This window comes from Vipera berus, assembly GCF_964194415.1.
Source record: "Vipera berus genome assembly, chromosome: W".
In the NCBI taxonomy this organism is placed as follows: domain Eukaryota; kingdom Metazoa; phylum Chordata; class Lepidosauria; order Squamata; family Viperidae; genus Vipera; species Vipera berus.
Window position 1 is genome coordinate 45,451,195 of NC_138210.1, and position 23,514 is coordinate 45,474,708.

Here is a 23,514-nt window from a genome sequence, read left to right on the forward strand (position 1 = left end):
GCCGGGTGAGGGGGGCTGTCAAGGCAGCAAACCCAGGGATGAAAGTTCGGTAATAGTTGGCGAACCCAAGAAGTCGCTGAACATCCTTCACGCGACGCGGGGGTTGCCAACTCTGCAAAGACTCAACCTTACTCGGCTCCATGGCGATGCCCTCAGGAGAAATGCGGTGACCCAGGAAATCGATGGTCACCCGGTAGAACTGGCACTTCTCCAACTTGGCAAACAGCCGATGTTCTCGGAGTCGCTGCAGGACCTGATGGAGATGCTGATGGTGCACCTCACGCGACGGGGAGTAGATCAGGATGTCATCCAAGTAGATCACGACAAACTGATCCAACAAATCCCGGAAAATGTCATTCATGAAATGCTGAAACACAGCGGGGGCGTTGGTCAGGCCAAACGGCATCACCGTGTACTCAAAATGTCCATAGCGAGTACCAAACGCCGTCTTCCACTCATCACCCGGCCGAACCCTGACGAGGTTGTAAGCTCCACGCAGGTCCAGTTTCGTGAAGATCTTAGCCTCCCGGAGTCGGTCCAAGAGTTCGGGGATGAGGGGCAGCGGGTAACGATTGCGCAATGTGATGGCTTTGAGTTTCCTATAATCGCAGGAAAGCCGCAATTCACCCAACTTCTTTTTGACGAAGAGCACGGGTGCAGACACTGGCGAGGACGAGGGCCGGATGAAACCGCGAGCCAAATTCTTCTCCAGAAAGTCCCGCAATGCAGCCAACTCGGGGTCCGACATGGAGTACAAACACCCCACTGGGAGAGGCGCATCAGGGACTAAATCAAAGGGGCAGTCATAGGGCCTGTGCGGGGGTAATTGATCCGCCTCTGTCTCGCTGAACACATCAGCAAAGTCGGACAGTTCGGGAGGCAAGGAAACCCCTGGGGAACCCTCCACCTGGCCGGCACAGATATGGCGGGAGTGGTCCACGCACTGCAAGCTTGGGAAGGTGACCAAGTTCTGTGACCAATAGATCTGTGGGTCATGCGCCCAGAGCCACGCCAGTCCCAAGACCACGGGGAAGTGCAGATCTGAGGTGATATAGAACTGGATGGCCTCCACATGGGAACTGATGGCCATACATAATGGTTGCGTGGCGGCCGTAATTGGCCCAGACAGGAGCACTCGACCATCGATAGTCTCCACTAACATGGGCGGATCCACCGGGCACTGGGGAACAGCCCATTTGGCCACAAATGCTGAGTCCATAAAATTTGTGGTGGCCCCAGAGTCAATTAAGGCATGGACTGGAATCCCCTCTGGCTTGCCAGGAAGGATCAGACGTGCCTCCAAAATCAGATGCCGTGGAGGTCCACAGGCAGCATCGGAAAGACATCGCTCAGTGTTGTGGGACGCCCGATCTATCACACCGTCTAGATCGGGCTCGGGGCGTTTCCCGACAGAAAAGTAGGGGACTTTCTCGGGGCAGACTCGGTCACTGATGCCCGCTGTCGCTTCTTTGGGCAAAAAGCAGCCAAATGCCCAGGGTCCCCACAGTAAAAACACAACCCCCCCCGATCGTCGTCTGTTCATTTCAGTCACCGATAGACGAGACCTGGCGGCACCCAGCTCCATTGGCTCCTCCCTTTGAACTGGGGGCTCACGCACAACAGGGGCTGCAGGGGTCTGTGGGGTGGCACGGCGACTCCTTCGCTGCTGCAACCGAGCATCGATCCGCAGGCAGAGATGGATCAGCCCATTCAGGTCTGAGGGAATATCCACACGGGCCAGCTCATCCAACATCTCCTCCGACAATCCATCCTGGAAGGCATCCACGAGCGCAGCCTCATTCCAGGCGGAATCCTGGCTAAGCAGCTGGAAATTGCTGATATAGCCCTGTAGGGGGCGTTGACCCTGCCTCAGAGCTTTCAGGCGTCGAGTAGCAGTCTGCGTCTTAATAGGGTCCTCATACATCAGACGCATATGATCAAAAAACCCCACAAAGTTATCCAACAATGGGCTAGGTTGAGCCAGCAGAGGCGTGCCCCAACGAGCTGCATCACCCGAAAGAAGGCTTAACACAAACCCCACCCTATCCCAGTCAGTGGGGAAATCAGCTGCTCTCACGCTGATAAAGAGCTGGCATTGTCCCAGGAAAGCAGGAAACAGTTCTGGATTGCCAGTAAATTTATTCGGCATTGCAACTTGGCATTTTCTCCTGGGTGGGGGTGATGGTGGGAGTGCAGCATGAACCTGAGCTTGCAGTTGAGCCACCTGAGCTGCCAGCAAAGTGAGTTGCTGGGTGAGCTGGGCATTCTCAGCACGTAGCTGCTCCATAATATTAGTAAGGGGTGGGAGGCTGAAGGCAAACTGTTCTGTACCAGCCTGCTACCGGCCCTGCAGAAAAGGCAACCCCTTTACAAACGGCAAGAGGCTGGAATTACGCCTGCCAAATTTATTACTACAAAAACAAACAAGACACGAACCAAGAAACAGGAGCTTAAGAAACACTATCCGAGCGGTTGCCTTCAGCAAACCAGCCCTCCCAGACATTCCCCTTATATAGAGTTCAGGGCGTGGCTTCTCTCTGCCTCCTTCCGAGAAGCCCCATTGCCTTCCTCTGTTTACTCCTAATTGACTGCCTCCTGCGTCGGGCGTCCTTGAACAGGGCCAGCTGTGGGTCATCTTCATCCACACTGTCAGGCTCACACAGCTGGGTCTCCGTGGTGACCAAGTGGGAGGGGCCTGGTTGAGGGCTATCATCAGCAAGATCTTCAACCCCCTCAGCAAGGTCTTCAACACCCCCCTCCTCCTCTGAGTCGTCCGACCCAACTGCCGAACCCACAGGCTGACCCTGAATCACAACACTTCCTTACAAACCGTACATGTACTTCTCTTGGTAATTTATTTCTTCTTGCATAACTTGAATTGAAACAAAAAGCCCTATCGAGGTCAAGTTGAATTTCTTATCTGTCTGTTTTCAGAACGTCCTCCAGGATATCAATAATAACCTCTTCTATGTTTTCTGCTCTGTCCTCAGGAATATTTTGGAATCTCAAATAATACTCCGCATTTGCCATCTCCAAAATCTTAATTTCATTGTCTAACTTTTCATTTTCTTGCAGTAAAATTTCTATCTTTTTGTCATTATCACCTGTTTTTTCTTCAATCTTATTTATCTTCTGTTGGTTTTGTAATATCATTTGATTTTGAGATTCCAATTTACCCTTTATATCTATCATTTCTTCATTTAACTTCTTCAATGTTGCTTGTGTAATTTTATGATTCCCTTGTGTCTTCAAGCGGTGCTTCTCCACCGTCTCTTGATTCTTCAACATAAGATCCTGAATAAATTTTAATGAGGTCTGTGTTTCACTTTGAACTGTAGTCCTTTCCCTTTGCAACATAGCTTCAATGGATTCCTGTGTTGTAGGACTGGATTGACCAACTGAGGGTGCAGAGGAAGTTTTTTTTGTAAGTCTAGTAATATTAGATGAAGTCATTTTGAAGTTTACAGTCTGTAGCAAAAACAATGTCTGTTTAAACTTATTCAAATTCAACAAAAGTAGCTTAAAGTCTCAGTCTCATAACAAAGCAACTTTATCTTATTGCAGGTGTTCTTTCCAAGGTCACGCAATCAACAGAGGGAATTACAAAGCTTTCATTCTTCTTCTCTTTTTTCACCACTAGATGTCCTCCTTAGTTTATTTATCAATGTCCACTATTTTAAACGAAGAATCAATGTCCAATATTTTAAACAGAGAATCTCTTTTACCCCAAGTAGTTACCCGCCGCTCATAAATCTTCTGGGGGTCTTTGCCTTCCAGCTCTTATCATCAGGGATTCAACATTAATAATCTTCTAAGAGAAGGAAATGAAATGATCTGCTCACCCAGATTCAACACGCTGTTGGAGTTCCTCTGAATTGTGATTCTCTTCTTCCCGTTGGAGACGTCTGTGGCTGATGATAGAAAACAGCCTTTTCTCTTCGTTTAGCAGAGGGTCTTACAGTTTGCTCTGATCGGGCGCCCCCTGATCTGAGCTCCTGAAGTGCCCCTCCTCCTTCATTGCCTCTCCAAGGCAACTTTCGACCCTTTAATGGTTGTTAGACGAAGAAAAAATCAAGCTGGAAAGCCGAGCACTGACTTTTCCAGCTTGTCTCAACGCTACCAAACAGGAAGTCGGGAACATCCAACTTCTTTTGGAATTACCTTTTGAGGCTTTCCCTCCTTATGGAGGGTGTCAATTATGGTTTTTTGCACAACTGTCAGGTCAGCAGTCTTCCCCATGATTGTGATTCCTACTGAACCAGACTGAGAGACCATTTAAAGGCTCAGGAACCCTTTGCAGGTGTTATGGCTTAATTAGCTGATTAGAGTGGGACACTTTGAGCCTAGAATATTGCACCTTTTCACAATATTCTAATTTTCTGAGATTGTGGATTTGAGGTTTTCATGAGCTGTAAGCCATAATCATCACAATTATGACAAATCATGGCTTGAACTATCTTGCTTTGCATGTAATGAGTCTATCTCATATATTACTTTCCCCTTTTAAGTTGCATTACTGAAATAAATGAACTTTTGCACGATATTCTAATTTTTCAAGTTTCACCGGTATTAGTTTCCCCTTTTAAGTTGCATTACTGAAATAAATGAACTTTTCCATGATATTCTAATTTTTCGAGTTTCACCTGTAGTAACCCTTATGTAAGGCAGGAGATTGAGCATCTTGGGGGTGGTAATGGGGAAAGGAATTCTGTGGAGATTATTGTTTGGATAAAACCACAGCGATATCCCATAGAAATATGTCAAAGGATAAACTTTACTACCACAATAATGACAGTAAATCAGGCTTGTTGATGTTTTTTATTGTGAGATGGGGAGTTTGGTAAAAAAATAAATAAACCATGATGTAACAAGGTACTTAAAAAATGAAGCTTCAGATTTGTAACTCACATATATGAATACAGGAACAAATTGGCACAGAAATGTTAAATTGTCCCAACATTGTTTAGAAGAATACTCTAGCTTGGTTTCCTTAAAGAAATGAGTGGTTTTTGGTAAGGTTCATCTCTTAATAAAACTGCAGAGCATCATGCTATTTAGTCATACAGTGAATTTCAAAATTTAAGAGCTTTATATTAAAAACTGGGAAAAGGTAAAATGAATTGATTGCAACTGTAAATTGATACATTCCTGTTTTAATTCTCTTCTATAGTCCAAGGCAAGTATAAATGTTAACATAACACTGTTAAATCAAATCTCAATGCAAGAGAACCAATTGCCTCTCTACTTCGAATCTTATCAACTTTCCAACTTTTCATACTAAAATATATTGTTTTATTAATACAAGCTACAGTATTATACACTACTGTGTAATAAATAAATATAAAAATAAGACATATAAATATAAAAGTTTTCTAAACCTAAAAAGGTAAATATGTCAGTAAGAAATGTATTAATACTGCCAGGTTTGAAAACATACAGTACAAAATGTTGCACAGATCTAAAAACTAAATGAAATAATACTGATAGTTTAAAATCATCTAACATTGTAAATAAATGGAGTCCAGAATAACTAACATTTGGAAACATATGAGCCCAATGACATATCTTGTATTTGTCTGAAATAAAGTGAGCCACTATAATAGATTAGAAATTTCCCTTCATAATTCTCCAAGTAAGTAATTGAAGAAGCAACAACTAAGAGTGAAGAATTGCATTATGAAATGTACTAGTGCTTTTACTTTACTGATGGCTGGATGTTTTTGTCCCATGATTTAGTTTACTGAAATTTAATACAAATCAACAAATGCTAGTTATTGTAGGCCACACATTGGAGAAAGGCTGGTCAAAGCCTTCAAAACATTGAGAAATGGCACTTACAGCACACAGAGTCTTGCATAAGGTCAAAAGAGATTCAAAGCTTCATGTCATATCCTTCATATTTTTACTACACACTCTAGACACAATTACAAACACTGATTTTGACAACTTGGCTGTTCTTACCAGTATTAACACTGTTAGTCCCTGCAATCAGAACCCCACCACAATCTTTTTTTTCCAAACTATATTTTCAACCACATGAGTAAGAAACGTCAGCTGCTCCCTTCAGGCTAACAATACATTTTAAATGAGAATATGTTCTACTAATAACATCTAAATGTTATAAACTGTTTGGAACTGTGTCATATCTTTCTGCTTAAGGGAAGTCTGTAGTGCAGAAATTCTCACATTTTAAAATATAATAAAATACTGAAGCAGAGTTATCAGAATTGTTTCATTGATAAAATATAATAAAGAACATACATTTCTCCTGATTATACAATCAAAATATTAAACAACAAAAATAATACTAAAAGTAACAAATAGATGTCCAACACATACCAAAGAAAACATGTTTCCTACAACTTGTTAATCTATTTGCTTCCAGAGTCATCATGTTCTTCCAATCTGTTTCAAGTCACAAAGTTAAATTTGAAAACTCTGAAAAATTACTACATACATGAGATTCAGGCACACCTGGATATAAATATATCTTTTATAGTTTCTTTTTTTTCATTTTTGTTACACAGTAGCGAACAGGAATCACTGTGCACAGACTACTGTGCTTCCATAAAAACCATCTAGAACAGGAGTCTTCAAACATGGCCCTTTTATGAATTGTGGACTTCAACTCCCAGAATTCCTCAGCCAGGCATGCTGGCTGAGGAATTCTGGGAGTTGAAGTCCACAAGTTATAAAATGGCCACGTTTGAAGACCCGTGATCTAGAATATACATAGAACAACTTTCATTACTAGTTGAGATTCTTTCCCCTTGTACAAAACTTCCTCATCAATTAAATTTTATTTGTTGCTGCTTCTGACATTAGCTCCTCTTTTAATATGACTTCTGGTTTAATACTGTTTCCTTCATCTATGGCTTCTTTGTGCTTCATGCTATCTTCAGTTATTTCCTCCTCTTCCTGCTCCTCCTCCTCTTTTTCTGATCCCTGCATGTCTTTGTTTTCATCTTCTTCCTCTTTTTCACTGTCTTCCTCCTGTCTTGTGATGCTTTCTCTCTCAACAGAGTCAAGCTGTGAGGGAGAAACTGTGGCCCTTGTGTACTCATTCCCCAAGTGTTCCTGTGTGGCTCCTTCGGGTTCTGTGCTTTCATGTTCTTCAGCTTCCCTTTTACAATAGGAGTAGCGATGATTCATGTGCTGAGAGTAAGACCCTGAGTGAGAAAAGCGCTTGCCACATTTGTCACATTGATAGGGCTTCTCTCCAGAGTGCAGACGCATGTGTTCAATTAAATGATGCTTATGTTTAAATGCCTTTTTGCAGATTCCACACTCATGAGGTCTTTTACCTGAAAAATAGAAATAAGATTATTTCCAAACTCTCCAAGGTATATTTTGCTTGAACTAGATCTTGCTTACTGCATCTATACTGCTGAATTTTTTAGGGGAAATCTGAAAGACAAATTGGTTCATCAGAAGTCAAAAGTGGGGTACCATTCTCAGCAATTATTACAAGAGGTCCCTTCTAGATTTCTCATCACAAACATCAGAACTCGGTGAAAATTTACAGAATGTAAATAGGGTTTGGTGATTTGTAATTCCATCACATTTGGAAGGTACCACACTGAGATTAGCAGACTTTGTTTTCCAGAAGTTCTAAATAAGAATCTGTGAGGGTGCATATCTTATATGAACAGCTATACAACAGTTAGCAAGTTATTGACTCTGTTTTCAGACAAGACACAGTAAGTTCAGGATTGCATGTCTTTTAAAAATATAGCTGAGAGATAACCTCTTATAATTAATACTGGCATGAACTAATCATTGGCAATTAATGATAAAAGGTAACGGTTTCCCCTGTCCATTCGTATCTGACTCTAGGAGGTGGTGCTCATCTCTGTTTCTTAACCTAGGGAGCCAGCATTGTCCAAAGACATTTCTGTGGTCATGTGGCCAGCATGACTATACGCTATGGTGCATGGAATGCTACCTTCCCACCAAAGTGGCACGTATTCATCTACTCACATTTGCACTGCTATATTTGAAGGCTCAAGGTTGACTCAGCCTTCCATCCTTCTGTTCTGAACCAGCCCTCCTCTGGCCTTGTAAAGGCAAACCCCTATTTAGAAAGAAGAGACTGGAGAGCGTCCAAGGCTAAAAGGCATCCGCCAAGATTTATTACGCAGTTAACAAAAACACTAGAGCTTGTCTTCTCAAGCGGAAAAGTTGCTTTCAGCAACCAGCCCCTCCCCAAACACTCCTTTTATAGAGAGCTCAGGGCGTGGTCTCCCTGTGCCTCCTCCCGAGGAGTCCCACATTCTTTCTTTGTTTGTTCCTGCTCGACTGCCTCCTGCGTCGGGCGTCCTTGAACAGGGCCAGCTGTGGGTCATCATCTTCCGCACTATCGGGCTCACGCAGCTGAGAAGAGGGCCCCGGCTGGGAACTCTGCCAAGCCTCCACGCCATCATCAACCGGTTCGTCTCCCACACGGTCCTCCTCCCCCTCATCTGAGTCATCCGACACATCTGAGCCGGCTGCCGAAACCACAGGCTGGCCCTGAGTCACAACACCTTCCGAGGTTGGTAAAATGAGGAACCAGATTGTTGGGGGCAATATGCTGACTCTGTAAACCTCATAGAGAGTGCTGTAAAGCACTATGAAGCAGCATATAAGCCTAAAGTGTTATTGCTAGGTTTGCAGGAGCTGGGGCAAGTAACGGGAGCTCACCCCATTTCACGGTGCACGGATCTCGAACCCAGGCTGTGGGCTGTCCAGCTGACAAGCTCAGCTTATGCTGATATCTAATATGAAACTGGGTGTTACACTACACTTCATACTCCTGTGCAGAATTCAGACAAAAATTAGAATTGTGCCATGGTCCACCTTTTACAAAAGGAAGTCCATGTGAGCAAGGAGAGATGCTTCTACTCTTTGTTTTGTTGCTTCTGACATTTTAGGCTCATTTTCCTAATCCTTTCCTTGCTTTAGATGTGAATGGGTCAGACATGTGAACCACAAATGTGGATGTCCAAGTCACATCTCTGTTATCCACAACAGCTCAAAAGTTGCTTCATTTCTGTCTTACCCTCCTTAATAGAGAAATTACTTGCAATATTCTATCTCTAAAATGTAATTTAAATTGATGAATTACAGTAGATACAACATGTTCCATTTTTGAAAATGTTTCAGACCAGTAAGGAAAATCTTTGCAGCCCTCTGTATCTATCATCAATACAAATGTGTATCTGGCAAAGTCCTGCTCAACTGAGCCCAATGTGGAATAGCAGAAACTATTTTTTGACACAGAGATGCACGTTCCCATTTGAGGTTACCACCTGTTACACATGCTTATAGCAATAGCACTTAGACTTATATACCGCTTCACAGTGCTTTACAGCCCTCTCTAAGCAGTTTACAAAGTCAGCATATTGCCCCCAACAATCTGGGTCCTCATTTTACCAACCTCGGAAGGATGGAAGTCTGAGTCAACCTTGAGCTGATCAGGATCGAACTGCTGGCAGTTGGCAGAGTCAGACTGCAATACTGCATTCTAACCACTGCACCACCACAGCTCTTATATTATGCCTGCTGTTGTAATTGGACCTTAAATTGTGGTGACTTAATTTTGTGTTCACATACCTGTATGTTCATATTTATGCCTTAAAAGTGAACTACTCTTCTGGAATATTTTGTCACACAAATCACATCCATACATTCCATTTTCTGTCTTTGTCATCTTCTTCGGTGGTGTAGAATCAGAATCATTTTGATCCTCTATGTTTGATATTCTTTCTGAGCTAGTGTCTTGTCTTTTATCCTAAGAAATCAAGGAACAAAATTCTTAATCTGTTAAAATATAATGTTGGTAATAGGATGTAAAATAAAAAGCATAATCAATGTTTACTGCACATTGGTAACTCATTTAATCTCAACTGTGACATATTTTTTGAAGGCTGCAAGGCCATGAATATATGCATCTCAGAATAAGAAATGCTTATGTTCAAGATTAGCCCAATATACAGACCACTCATTAGCATAAAGAATGCTAGTGTAAAATTTAAAAAACTAAGATTTTGTAAGAAAAAATATCTAGACTGAAAAATGATGTAGGCAGCTTCACTAAATCCTCATAAAAATTCATAATATTCATGCTACAAAGATCATGAGTATGACAGGGGGTCCTCAGTTAGCAACTGCCTTGTTAAACGACCATTCATAAATACAATGATGATAAAAGGTGCATAGTAAAAAATAATTTTCCCACGAATGTGTGCAATTACACTCAAATTTCTGTGTCTGAGAACAATGCACATCAGAGTGAGAGTAATGCTAGTGTTACTGCACTTTATCTAAACCAAGTATCTTTGCAGCCCCCATCATGTGCTTTGCTTAGCCTCTGTGTTGCTTAGCAACCATTTTGCCAGAACCAATTGTTGCTAAATGAGGAGTAACTATTTTTTATCAGCTTTTTCTAATCTATTGTAAGAATTACAGTTTAACTCAAAAGTTTAGGCACCCCTGGTCAAATTGCAAGTTTCAACAAACCTCTAAGGTACCACAACCTTTTGCAAATTTGAATTCATACTTACTAATCATATGCATTTTTTATAAATTCAAAATAAGAATACTCATTATGGTAGGCACAGAAGTTTGAACATATTTTCAGTCAATATTTAGTAATAATTATTTAGCAAAACAACAACAACAACAACCCAGCACCCAAATGTTTCTTGTAGGTGTGTGTCTTTCTGTTCCTGCTTTTTGATTTTTTTTCCTCACACTTCCTTGCAGAAGTCTTTTAGCTCAGAAGTATTCTTAAGTCTCTTTGCCTGCACTGTATATTGAGATCTCTCCACAGATTTTTGGTAGTATTCATGTCTGGGTTGTGAAAACATTTACCTTTTTTTCTGCAAGTAGTTGATGGTTGATTTAGAGATATATTTTGGACTGTTGTGTTGCTGAAATAATCCATTTTTAAAAACTAAATAAAATAAATATCCAACTTCTTTTTAACTTCATTCTTCTTACCAAATAGGGAACATTTAGCTTCCATGATATGCTAATATTCTTCCTTCCATGTGTACAATATTTCCTATGCCACTAGCAACCACACAATTTCAAAGTACCTCTGTGCTTAATGTTTTGTAATGTGTTATTTTCTTCAAGCACTTTGTCTTTTTCCACCAAAGTATCTTGCATTTAAACTGCCCAGAGGTTGCTGGGAAGAGCTACAATCTGTGAGTTAAGAAGGAGGAGGGTGGAGGAGGAAAGTAGCTGAGCCCCTGCTGATTGGACCTCCATTGCATTTAAACTGCCCAGAGCTTGCTGGGAAGAGCTACAATCTGTGAATTAAGAAGGAGGTGGGTGGAGGAGGAAAGTAGCTGAGCCCCTGCTGATTGGACCTCCATTGCATTTAAACTGCCCAGAGGTTGCTGGGAAGAGCTACAATCTCTGAGTTAAGAAGGAGTAGGGTGGAGGAGGAAAGTAGCTGAGCCCCTGCTGATTGGAGCTCCATTGGACCTCCACTGCAATTAAACTGTCCAGAGGTTGCTGGGAAGAGCTACAATCTGTGAATTAAGAAGGAGGAGGGTGGAGGAGGAAAGTAGCTGAGCCCCTGCTGATTGGAACCTAGCAGGATAGGCTGTAGGCTTACTTTTTCAGAGGGTTTACCAGTGTATAAGGAGCAAAATGGAAAAGGCCAGCGTATAGCAGAATTCAGTATGTGGCTAAAGGAGTGGTGTAAAGGGAAAGGCTTTGGTTATATTAGTCATGATGTCTGTAGCTGGTCCAATGAAAAAATGTACAAAAGAGATGGTTTGCATCCATCCAAGAAAGGGACTGAGTTACTTGGCAATAAATTCACAGATTTTCTGGAGGAATATTTAAACTAAACAATGGGGACAGTGAGTTAATTGATACAGAACATCCCTGTCCCCGGCAACCTAAAAATTATAGGGTTGTCAGTGCATTTAACATAGATGTGTGTGCGGACAAGAAAATTAACCTTGCTGTCAAGCAAAATCAAGCTTTGAATAATGAGTGCCACACAAAGTGCACTAACCAAACAGGTGGCAAGAAAATAGGGGAACTCAGGCACCACACAGCTTATGTAGAAAGTAAACACAGGGTCAGTCATAAAGGACTCAAATGTCTATACACCAAAGCACAGAGTATGAACAGTAAACAGGGTGAACTAGAAATTCAGGTAAATGAGGGCAGATATGACATTGTTGCCATTACGGAAATATGGTGGGATGAAACCCACAAATGGAACACCCAGCTAGAGAGATTTAAATTATTTAAAAGAAACAGACCAAACAAAAGAGGAGGTGGAGTTGCTCTGTCTATAAGAAATAACTACATCACTACAGAAATAGAGCACAACAATGATGAAAACTGTCTTGAATGCATTTGGATCAATATAAAATGGGGAAAAATGACATTGCCATAGGTGTATACTATAGGCCGCCCAACCAAACAGAGGAAATAGATGAACTTTTTGCTAGTCAGCTAACTAAGGTATGTAGGAAGCACATCACAATAGTAATGGGAGACTTTAATTACCCTGACATCAACTGGGAGACAAACTCTGAACCAAGTGGAAGATCAAACAGATTCCTGACAAACCTAGCAGACAACTTTGTCTCCCAAAAAGTAGAGAAGGGAACTAGGGGATTAGCCATATTGGATCTAATCCTCACTAACAGAGATGAAATGATAGAAGGTGTTGAAGCCACAGGAACCTTGGGGGGGAGGGACCATGCAATATTGGAATTCAACATTATGCAAGCACAAGCAATAGAACATAGTCAAACTAGAGTCTTGGACTTTAAGAGAGCTGATTTCAATAAACTTAGAGCTTGGGAAGGATTCAATTGGTGAGAATCCTCAAGGAGAAAACAACTCAAGAAGCTTGGGAAATTTTGAAAAGTGAGATAATACAAGCCCAGTCTAGCACAATACCAACAAAGAAGAAATATAACAGCTCTCAAAAAAACCCAGCATGGCTGCATAAAGAACTCTCTGATAAATTGAAAGATAAATAGTACAAGTATAAAAAGTGGAAAGAGGGGCACATAGCTAAGGCAGAATATCAGCAAATAGCCCAAGCCTGCAAAGATGAAGTGAGGAAAGCTAATGCTCAAAATGAACTAAGGCTTGCGACCAAAGTCAAAAATAACAAAAAATGCTTCTTTCAACATGTAAAAAAGAAAAAAAAGTGAAGGAAATTATTGGTCCATTAGTGGGGGAAAGTGGCAAGAAGGTGACAAGCAACAGGGAGAAAGCAGAACTATTTAACTCATTTTTTATCTGTCTTTACACAAAGGGGAAAAAACAGTCCAACCTATCAAAAACAGTACCATAAAAACAGATTAGAAACACAAGTTAAGATAGGTAAGAAAATGGTAAGTGAACACCTGTCCACCCTAGACGAGTTCAAATCACCAAGACCAGATGGATTACACCCCAAGGTTCTCAAGGAACTGGGAGATGTGATCTCAGAACCACTGAACTATATTTTTCAAAGATCCTGGAGCACTGGGGAACTACCAGAGGACTGGAAGAGAGCTGATGTAGTTCCCATCTTCAAAAAAGGGAAAAAAATAGATCCAAGAAACTACAGACCTATCAGCCTGACCTCAATACCTGGGAAGATTCTGGAAAATATAATCAAACAACAAATCAGCAAACACTTATAGGCAAACAAAGTCATTACTAAAAGCCAACGTGGGTTTGTCAAAAACAGATCATGCCAGACAAATCTTATTGCATTCTTTGACCAAGTGACAAAATTAGTGGACCAGAGGAATGATGTGGATATATCTTACTTGGACTTCAATAAGGCATTTGATAAAGTAGACCACATCCTACTACTTGATAAGATAGAAAAATGTGGGTTAGACAGCATCGCCACCAGATGGATTCGTAGCTGGCTGACCGGCCGTACTCAGCATGTAGTCCTCAATGGAACTGCATCTACATGGAAGGAAGTGAGTAGTGGGGTGCCCCAGGGCACTGTTCTGGGCCCAGTGCTCTTCAACATCTTCATCAACGATTTGGATGAGGGGATAGATGGGGAACTCATGAAATTTTCAGACGACACCAAGCTGGCAGGAATAGCCAACACTCCGAAAGATAGGCTTAAGATACAGGAGGATCTGGACAGACTTGAACACTGGGCGCTATCTAACAAAATGAAATTCAATGGTGAAGAAATTAAGGTTCTACATTTAGGCAAGAAAAACCAAATGTACAGGTATAGTATAGGGGGTACCTTGCTCAATAGTAGTAACTGTGAGAGGGATCTCGGAGTCCTAGTAGACAATCAGTTAAATATGAGCCAGCAGTGTGCTGCAGCTGCCAAAAAAGCCAACACAGTGCTAGGCTGCATTAACAGTGAGATAGACTCAAGTTCACGTGAAGTATTAATACCACTTTACAATGCCTTGGTAAGGCCACACTTGGAATACTGCATCCAGTTTTGGTCACCACAATGTAAAAAAAGATGTTGATACTCTAGAAAGAGTACAGAGAAGAGCAACAAAGATGATCAGGAGACTGGAGGCTAAAAGATATAAGGAACGGTTGCTGGAATTGGATATGTCTACTTTCATGAAAAGAAGGATGAGGGGATGACATGATACCAGTATTCCAATATCTCAGCGGTTGCCACAAAGAAGAGGGAGTCAAGCTATTCTCCAAAGCACCTGAAGGGAGGACAAGAAGCAACAGATGGAAATTAATCAAGGAGAGAAGCAACCTAGAACTAAGGAGAAACTTCCTGACAGTTAGAACAATTAATCAGTTGAACAACCTGCTTCCAGAAGCAGTGAATGCTCCAACACTGGAAGTTTTTAAGAAGAGGTTGGACAGCCATTTGTCTGAAATGGTATAGGGTTTCCTGCCTGAGCAGGGGGTTGGACTAGATGACCTCCAAGGTACCTTCCAAGTTGTTGTTGTTGTTGTTATATTATTATTATTATTATTATTATTATTATTATTATTATTATTATTATTATTATTATTATTATTATTATTATTATTATTATTATTATTATTATTATTATTATTATTATTATTATTATTATTATTATTATTATTATTATTATTATTATTATTATTATTATTATTATTATGCATAGTTGTGGCCAAACAGATCAGTTTTTGCTTCATCAGTTCAAAGCACTTTGTTCCAAAATGTTTCAAGCTTATCAATGTTTTCTTTTGCATACAGGTGAAACTCAAAAAATTAGAATATCGTGCAAAAGTTCATTTATTTCAGTAATGCAACTTAAAAGGGGAAACTAATATATGAGATAGACTCTTTACATGCAAAGCAAGATAGTTCAAGCCGTGATTTGTCATAATTGTGATGATTATGGCGTACAGCTCATGAAAACCCCAAATCCACAATGTCAGAAAATTAGAATATTGTGAAAAGGTGCAATATTCTAGGCTCAAAGTGTCCCACTCTAATCAGCTAATTAAGCCATAACACCTGCAAAGGGTTCCTGAGCCTTTAAATGGTCTCTCAGTTTGGTTCAGTAGGAATCACAATCATGGGGAAGACTGCTGACCTGACAGTTGTGCAGAAAACCACCATTGACACCCTCCATAAGGAGGGAAAGCCTCAAAAGGTAATTGCAAAAGAAGTTGGATGTTCCCCAAGTGCTGTATCAAAGCACATTAATAGAAAGTTATGTGGAAGGGAAAAGTGTGGAAGAAAAAGGTGCACAAGCAGCAGGGATGACCGCAGCCTGGAGAGGATTGTCAGGAAAAGGCCATTCAAAAGTGGTGGGGACTTTCACAAGGAGTGGACTGAGGCTGGAGAAGAAGAAGAAGAAGAAGAAGAAGAAGAAGAAGAAGAAGAAGAAGAAGAAGAAGAAGAAGAAGAAGAAGAAGAAGAAGAAGAAGAAGAAGAAGAAGAAGAAGAAGAAGAAGAAGAAGAAGAAGAAGAAGAAGAAGAAGTTGGAAGGGACCTTGGAGGTCATCTACTCCAACCCCCTGCTCAGGCAAGAAACCTTATACCATTTCAGGCAAATGGCTGTCCAGTCTCTTCTTAAAAACCTCCAGTGTTGGAGCATTCACCACCTCTGGAGGCAGGTTGTTCCACTGGTTAATTGTTCTAACTGTCTGGAAGTTTTTCCTTAGTTCTAGGTTGCTTCTCTCCTTGACTAGTTTCCATCCGTTGCTTCTTGTCCTGCTTTCAGGTGCCTTGGAGAATAGCCTGACTCCCTCTTCTTTGTGGTAGCCCCTGAGATATTGGAACACTGCTATCATGTCACCCCTCACCCTTCTCTTCGTTAAACTACACATACCCAATTCCAGCAACCGTTCCCTATATGTTTTGGCCTCCAGCCCCCTAATCATCTTTGTTGCTCTTCTCTGTACCCTTTCTAGAGTCTCGACATCTTTTTTACATCGTGGTGCCTAAAACTGGATGCAGTATTTCAGGTGTGGCCTTACCAAAGCATTGTAAAGTGGTATTAGTACTTCACTGGATCTTGATTCTATCCCTCTGTTAATGCAGCCTAGCACTGTGTTGGCTTTTTTGGCAGCTGCAGCACACTGCTGGCTCATATTTAAGTGATTGTCTACTAGGACTCCGAGATCCCTCTCACAGTTACTACTATCGAGCAAGGTACCACCTATACTATACCTGTGCATTTGATTTTTCCTGCCTAAATGTAGAACCTTACTTTTTTCACCATTGAATTTCATTTTGTTAGATAGTGCCCAGTGTTCGAGTCTGTCCAGATCCTTCTGTATCTTAAGCCTATCTTCTGGAGTATTGGCTATTCCTGCCAGCTTGGTGTCATCTGCAAATTTTATGAGTTCCCCATCTATCCCCTCATCCAAATCGTTGATGAAGATATTGAAGAGCACTGGGCCCAGAACAGTGCCCTGGGGCACCCCAAGACACACTTCCTTCGATGTAGATGCAGTTCCATTGAGGACCACACACTGAGTACGGCCTGTCAGCCAGCTACGAATCCATCTGGTGGTGATGCTATCTAACCCACATTTTTCTATCTTATCAAGTAGTAGGTTGTGATCTACTTTATCAAATGCCTTACTGAAGTGCAAGTAAATTATATCTACAGCATTCCTCTGGTCCACTAATTTTGTCACTTGGTCAAAGAATGCAATAAGATTTGTCTGGCATGATCTGTTTTTGACAAACCTATGTTGACTTTTAATGATTACTTTGTTTGAATCAAGGTGTTCGCTGATTTGTTGTTTGATTATCTTTTCCAGAATCTTCCCAGGTATTGAGGTCAGGCTGATAGGTCTGTAGTTTCCTGGATCTATTTTTTTCCCTTTTTTGAAGATGGGAACTACATCAGCTCTCTTCCAGTCCTCTGGTAGTTCCCCAGTGCTCCAGGATCTATGAAAAATATAGTTCAGTGGTTCTGAGATCACGTCTGCCAGTTCCTTGAGAACTTTGGGATGTAATCCATCTGGCCCTGGTGATTTGAACTCGTCTAGGCTGGACAGGTGTTCACTTACCATTTTTTTGCCTATCTTAACTTGCGTTTCTATTCTTTTTTTTATGGCACTGGTTTTGGTAGGTTGGACTGTTTTTTCCCTTTGTGTAAAGACAGATGCAAAAAACGAGTTAAATAGTTCTGCTTTCTCCCTATTGCTTGTCACTGTCAAAGCTCGTCCTGCAGCAAGCAGGGCAGAGTGCCGAACACAGGAACGAGAGACCTCCGCTGCGATCTGCAAGCACTTTATTCTCCAAGGCAACAGCCGCAACAAGAAACAAAGCCAGCGTTGGCCGCTACCTGCAGCCAACGCTGTTATATACACACCCAAAACACCCACCCAGACTCCACCCAAACACGTCCACACCCTCCCATTCCCTATAACTTTCCCACCCCTCCCCTACAAGTCCCTTCGCCCGTCGCCCAACCAGGTAAGCCTCCTCCCGCGCGCTGCCGCCACCGTGCTCCACCCCCTCACCACCTCCCTGCCGCGCCCAACTCCGAAACCCCCTGTGGTCGTTCACGCCCGAGGCTCCCAGCCACCCAGGCACCGCGGCGGGAAGGGACCTGTCCCCCAACGGATCCGCCGGCTCCCAGGCCATACAGCCCTGCGCCCGACTGTCCAGTGCCCCGGCCTGCCTTGCCAAACGCAGTCCCGGTAGCCAAAGCCGGGGAAGGGCCGGCATCGTGCTGCGGGCTCCCGAAACGGCAGTCCCGCCACCAGCCGTAGCTCTTGTACCCTTCCAGGCCGCCGTGAGTGGGCCCGAGCCTCCGCCGGTCAGCTGTGGCGCGGAAGAAGACAACCGAAGCGGCGGCGCGGCCTCCTGGGCCTTCCGGGCCGCCGACACGCCGCCAGGCGAGGACAGCTGCTGTGCGGTGGTGGAGGAAGACGGCCGAAGCGGCGGCGCGGCCTCAGGAGCCTCGCGGACTGCTGGGGAGGCAGGCAAGTCCGGCGGGTGGCAGGCGGGGGTTGCTGGGGGGGTGGAGGGGCCCCCCCTCGAGTGTCGGGCTCCCGAGGCCCGACATGCTGCCCCCTCTACCAGGGGCCCACCTGGAATGCAAGGAGAGAGGGGTGAGTGCTCCGTTATGTGACCTGCAGTCTCCCCCTGGGTCCCTCCCGGCTTCCCTGGATGTTTTCGGTGGAACGCGCGGAGAAGGCGTGGTGCACACACATCCCCATCCCGCACCCAGGTGGCCTCCTCCATGGGGTATCCCTTCCAGAGCACCAAGTATTGCACCCGCCCCCTCCGTTTTCGGGAGTCCAGGATCTCTTGTACCTCATAGTGGTCGCCGTGTACAGGCCCTGGGCCGCCCTCCCCCACCGCCGCAGAGGCAGTTGTAGCAGGCTTCAGCAGGCTACTGTGGAAGACGGGGTGTATCTTCCCAAGGAGGGGGGGTAGCCGAAGCCTGACGGTGACAGGGTTTACCACCTGTATAACCCGGAACGGCCCGAGATACTTGGGCCCTAACTTCTTACAGGGCACCTGTAACCGCAGGTACTCCGTGGAGAGGTATACAAGATCACCTACTTTAGGGAGTGCAAATGGTCGTCTCTTTCTGTCTGCCTGCTCTTTGTATGTCCCTGCAGCCCGCTCTAACGCCTTCTTTGCCATCCCCCATACTTCCTCCAACCGGTGCATCCACTCCCCGGGTGTGCAGGATGCAGGGGCACCCTGGTCACAACCTGCGATGGGGACGAATTCATAACCCGAGACTACTTTAAAGGGGGAGAACCCAGTGCTGCTATGCACCGCGTTGTTGTAGGTTACTTCCGCAAAGGCTAGCAGATCCACCCATGCAGACTGCTGGTATGAGACGTAGCAACGCAGGTATCGCTCCACTGCCGCGTTCGCACGTTCCGCAGCCCCATTTGTGCTTGGGTGGTACGCCGAGCTCAGGCCCTGTGTTGCTCCGATGTAACGCACGAAGTCCTTCCAGAACCGGGCCGTGAACTGCACCCCTCGGTCCGAGATGATACGTCGTGGCACCCCGTGGAGACGGTAAATGTGTTGGACAAACAGCCAGGCCAACCGACGGGCCGAAGGCAACCCCTTGCAGGGGATAAAATGGGCCTGTTTCGAGAATAAGTCTACTACTGTCCACAAAACGTTGTACCCCTTGCTTTCCGGTAGTTCGACCACAAAGTCCATGGCAATGTCCTGCCAAGGCCGTATGGGGTCCGCCACCTGTTGCAGAAGGCCTGCCGGTTTGTGGGTGGAGGGCTTGGTGGTCGCGCAAACGCGGCATCTCTGCACGTAGCTCTCGATGTCTCGCCTCATGGTTGGCCACCAGAACTGGCGGCGAGCCAAATGTAGGGTTTTTACGAATCCGTAATGGCCTGCCTGCCTGGCGTCATGGCACTGATAGAGCGCTCGATCCCGTACCGCCGCAGGCACATACAGTCTGACCCCGTGCCAAGCTAAGCCATCCCGCAACGTGAGTGTACCGGGGTGCGCCTGCATCCACTCATCAGTTGCCAGTGCCCCCTCGCAGGCCTGCAGGAAGTTGTCTGTTAAGGCGTTGGCCTTGTGCTCCGCCCCCTCCACCGGGCGGGGTGGCGGTACCAATGCCTGCACCACCTCCTCTTTCCGGCAATCATATTGAGCTAGCCGTGACAAGGCGTCTGCCAGGAAGTTCCTACCCCCGGGCACATACTTGAGCCGGAACCGGAAGCGCCGAAAGTACTGGGCCCACCGCACGTGCTTCGGGGACAGCCGGCGAGGCGTTTGTAAGGCTTCCAGATTTTTATGGTCCGTCCATACCTCGAACTCTTGGCTAGCCCCTTCAAGCAGATGTCTCCACGTCCCCAAGGCCCAGTGGACCGCGAAAGCCTCTTTCTCCCAGATAGCCCAAGCCCTCTCCGCAGTGGTCAGTTTCTTGGAAGCATAAGCACAGGGCCGCAGCTCCCCCGTCGCATGCCGCTGCAGTAGGACAGCTCCAACAGCCACGTCACTCGCATCGGCCTGCACTACGTAGGGCAGGTCAGGGTTCGGGTGTCGTAGGACGGGCTCCTTAGCAAATTGTGCCTTGAGCATCTCAAAAGCCTGCTGGCACGCTGTGGTCCACGCCAGCTTTTGCCCTGGCCGCGGGGGTGTTGCTGAGTGCTTTGTCCGCAGCAAATCTGTGAGCGGCAAGGCGATGGAAGCTAAGTTTGGGATGAACTGGCGGTAAAAATTAGCGAAACCCAGGAAACTCTGCAACTGTTTCCGGGTTCGTGGGGCCTGCCATTGTTGGATGGCTTCCACCTTCCCTGGGTCCATCTCCACCCCGTTTGAGGACACCCGATATCCCAAATAGTCCAGCCGGGACTTGTGAAACTCACATTTAGAGAGTTTCACATATAATTGGGCGTCCCTCAGTTTGGTTAGTACACACCGAACCAGGGCGACATGCTCCTCCAGCGTTGACGTGTATATGAGGATGTCATCAAGGTAGACCAGGACCCCCCGGTACAAATGTTCATGCAGGACTTGGTTAATCAATTGCATGAAGACCGCGGGGGCTCCCTGCAGACCAAACGGCATTACCCTGAACTGGAAACTCCCCAACGGGCAATTGAAAGCCGTCTTCCATTCGTCGCCGGCTTTGATCCGGACACGGTAGTACGCCTCCCTGAGGTCTAATTTGGTGAACACCCGGCCCGTAGCCAAATGGGCCAAAAGGTCCTTCACCAGAGGGAGGGGGTACAAGTGGTCCACACACACCGCGTTAACCCCCCGGTAATCCACGCACAGTCTTAGGGTCCCGTCCTTCTTCTCCCTGAATAGGACAGGGGCCGCCATCTTGGACCGGGCAGGATGGATGAACCCCCTCCGCAGGTTCTTATCTATGTATTGTCGAAGCTCCTGCATCTCCCGGGGTGCCATTGCGTACATGCGGGGTTTCGGCAGTTTCGCCCCTGGCTCCAGTTCAATGGCACAGTCTGTGGGGCGGTGGGGCGGCAGGGCATCACACTCTTTCTCGTCGAAGAAGTCTGCTAGATCGCCGTACTCCCGTGGCACCTGTATCTCACGCCCAGCTCCCACCCCCGCGGCCCTTTCAGGCCCACCGACCCCCTTGGGACCCATGAAGGTATGCTTTGCAGGGGGCTGGGGCCCCGTCCCTAGACGAAGGTGTCGGCACCCCCCCTCCCACCAGACCGTGGGACCCCATCTGTCCAACCATGTGAGTCCCAGGATGACCGCCTCCGTCATGGACGGCACCACGACAAACCGTAGGGTCTCCCAGTGTGTACCTAACTCTATCCTCACCGGTGCCGTCACATGCGTGATGGGTGCCCCGCCCAGAAGGGACCCGTCCACCTGCTGGAACCGGAGAGGTTTGGGGAGCCGCTGAAGGGGGATGCCAGCCTCCCTTGCCGTTACCAGGCTGATAAGGCAGCACGTGCTACCTGTATCGATCAAAGCTTTACATTCCCTCCTTTCGCCTGTTTGTGGGCTTATCAACGTCACAGGCAACACAAAAGGGCACACTGGAGCACTTACCATCGGGTCCTCCTCGTACTCATGGTCCTCAGACCCGTCGGATGTATCGGTCCGCCCATCCGCCGGCCCCTCTGGGCGCGTCGGGGTTGACGTTCGGGGTGTCTTGTCGGCCACCTGGTACGCCGTTCTGGAGCGCTCTGCGGTTCTCCTGGGAGTTGGGACCCGTGCCACCGGAGGGTTGGGCCCTGGCCGGGGCGGTGGTAATGGGCAGTCCACTGCCCGGTGGCCCGGTTGGTCACATCGGAAGCAGCGAAACGTTGGACGGGGCGCCGGTAGGGGGGCGGGTTGTGACACCACCGGCCCGGGCTTCCGGCCCTCGGCTTCCGGCTCTCCCGCGGCCCTCCATGCTCCAGGGCCCGCTTCAGGCCTGCCCCGGGTGTCCTGCAAACCAATATCTAGCTCCACCGCCACCCTGAACCAGTCCTGAAGCCATGCCGGGACCCCCCTCACCACACATGCCTGCCGGAGAGCTCCATCAAGGCCGGCCCGAAAGTGGTGCACCAGCAAGCGCTCAGGCCACGAGCGCAACCTGCCCGCAACCCTGCGGAACTCGTGCACGTACTCCTCCGCTGGCCGTCCTCGCTGCCTGATGGTTAGGACCTCGGCTTCCGCACGGTGCATACGGGAAACATCTTCGAACTGGACGCGCAGGGCATCCAGGAATAGCCCAACGTCGCCGAGTTCACGGGCGTGGTCACTGTAAAGATCCGCTGCCCAGGTCGCAGCCTCTCCCTGAAGGCATGCGGTGACCGCCACCACCATCGCCCACTGTGATGTGTAGGCCTGGGCATACCCGTCCAGATGGTTAATCACCTGACCCAGGAACATAGCCAGGCGGTCGGGGTGGCCATCGTAGGTTGCGGTGAGCGGTGGGGGTCCCCATACCACACCCGGACCCCAATACCCAACAGATGAAGGGGCTTGGGCCTGGGACGCCCCCGCCAACCTGGGTGCCGGACGTCCAGGGGCCCGGTCAGGTGTTGGCCACACTTCTCGCCCCCCTTGTGCTCGTGTGGATGAGGGCCGAACGCCACCCTCCCCGGGCACCTTGAACTTCGGGCTGGCCAGTCGGAAACGAGACGTTGCTGGCTGACTGGGTGCCCCCCCAAGAGACCACTGGCCTGTGTCTCCTTCAGGGCCCATGGCCGCCCAGGAACCGCTGTCACGTGCCCCGACCTCTCCGAACCTATCCCGTAGCACGTCCATAGTCCGGCTACCCGGGGCGGTTGAATAGCTCCATTCCTCGCCGTCGTCATCGGTCAGCCGGCGCTCCCTCCAACCCAGTGGAGCCCCACTGGGCCGGCCCGTTCGCCCTTGCTCGTGTCCCGTGCGGCCCAGGACCGAGCTCAGCCACAACTCCCCCCCCAGGGTCTGGCTGCTAGCACCCTGGGACTCCACCGCGGGGTCTGCTGGTGGTGCTTCCCGCACCTTAGGCCGCACAGCTGGCTGGGCGTCCTCCACTTCCCTCTCCTCGGGTGGTGTTGCCTCCGCCCCGGCCACGCCGGCCTCCTCCAATCCAGTCTCCAAGGCGGCTCCTTGCAAGCCCTCTGCCATGGCACTCAAAGTGAAACACAGCAGAAAGGCAG

The 23,514-nt window shown here is 46.6% G+C and overlaps 1 protein-coding gene across 1 annotated transcript in view; it reads right to left on the reverse strand.

Annotated features, from left to right (window-relative positions):
- Positions 1–6,792: 6,792 nt before the first annotated feature.
- The window catches only part of LOC308676264 (zinc finger E-box-binding homeobox 1-like), a gene marked incomplete at both ends in the record, with an annotated part of 401,367 nt that continues 384,645 nt past the window's right edge, over positions 6,793–23,514 (reverse strand). Inside the window, 2 exons of the mRNA XM_081342078.1 lie at positions 6,793–7,304; positions 9,595–9,772. Of these exons, the coding sequence (XP_081198204.1) occupies positions 6,793–7,304; positions 9,595–9,772 (690 nt within the window). The remainder of the gene's footprint in view (positions 7,305–9,594; positions 9,773–23,514) is intronic.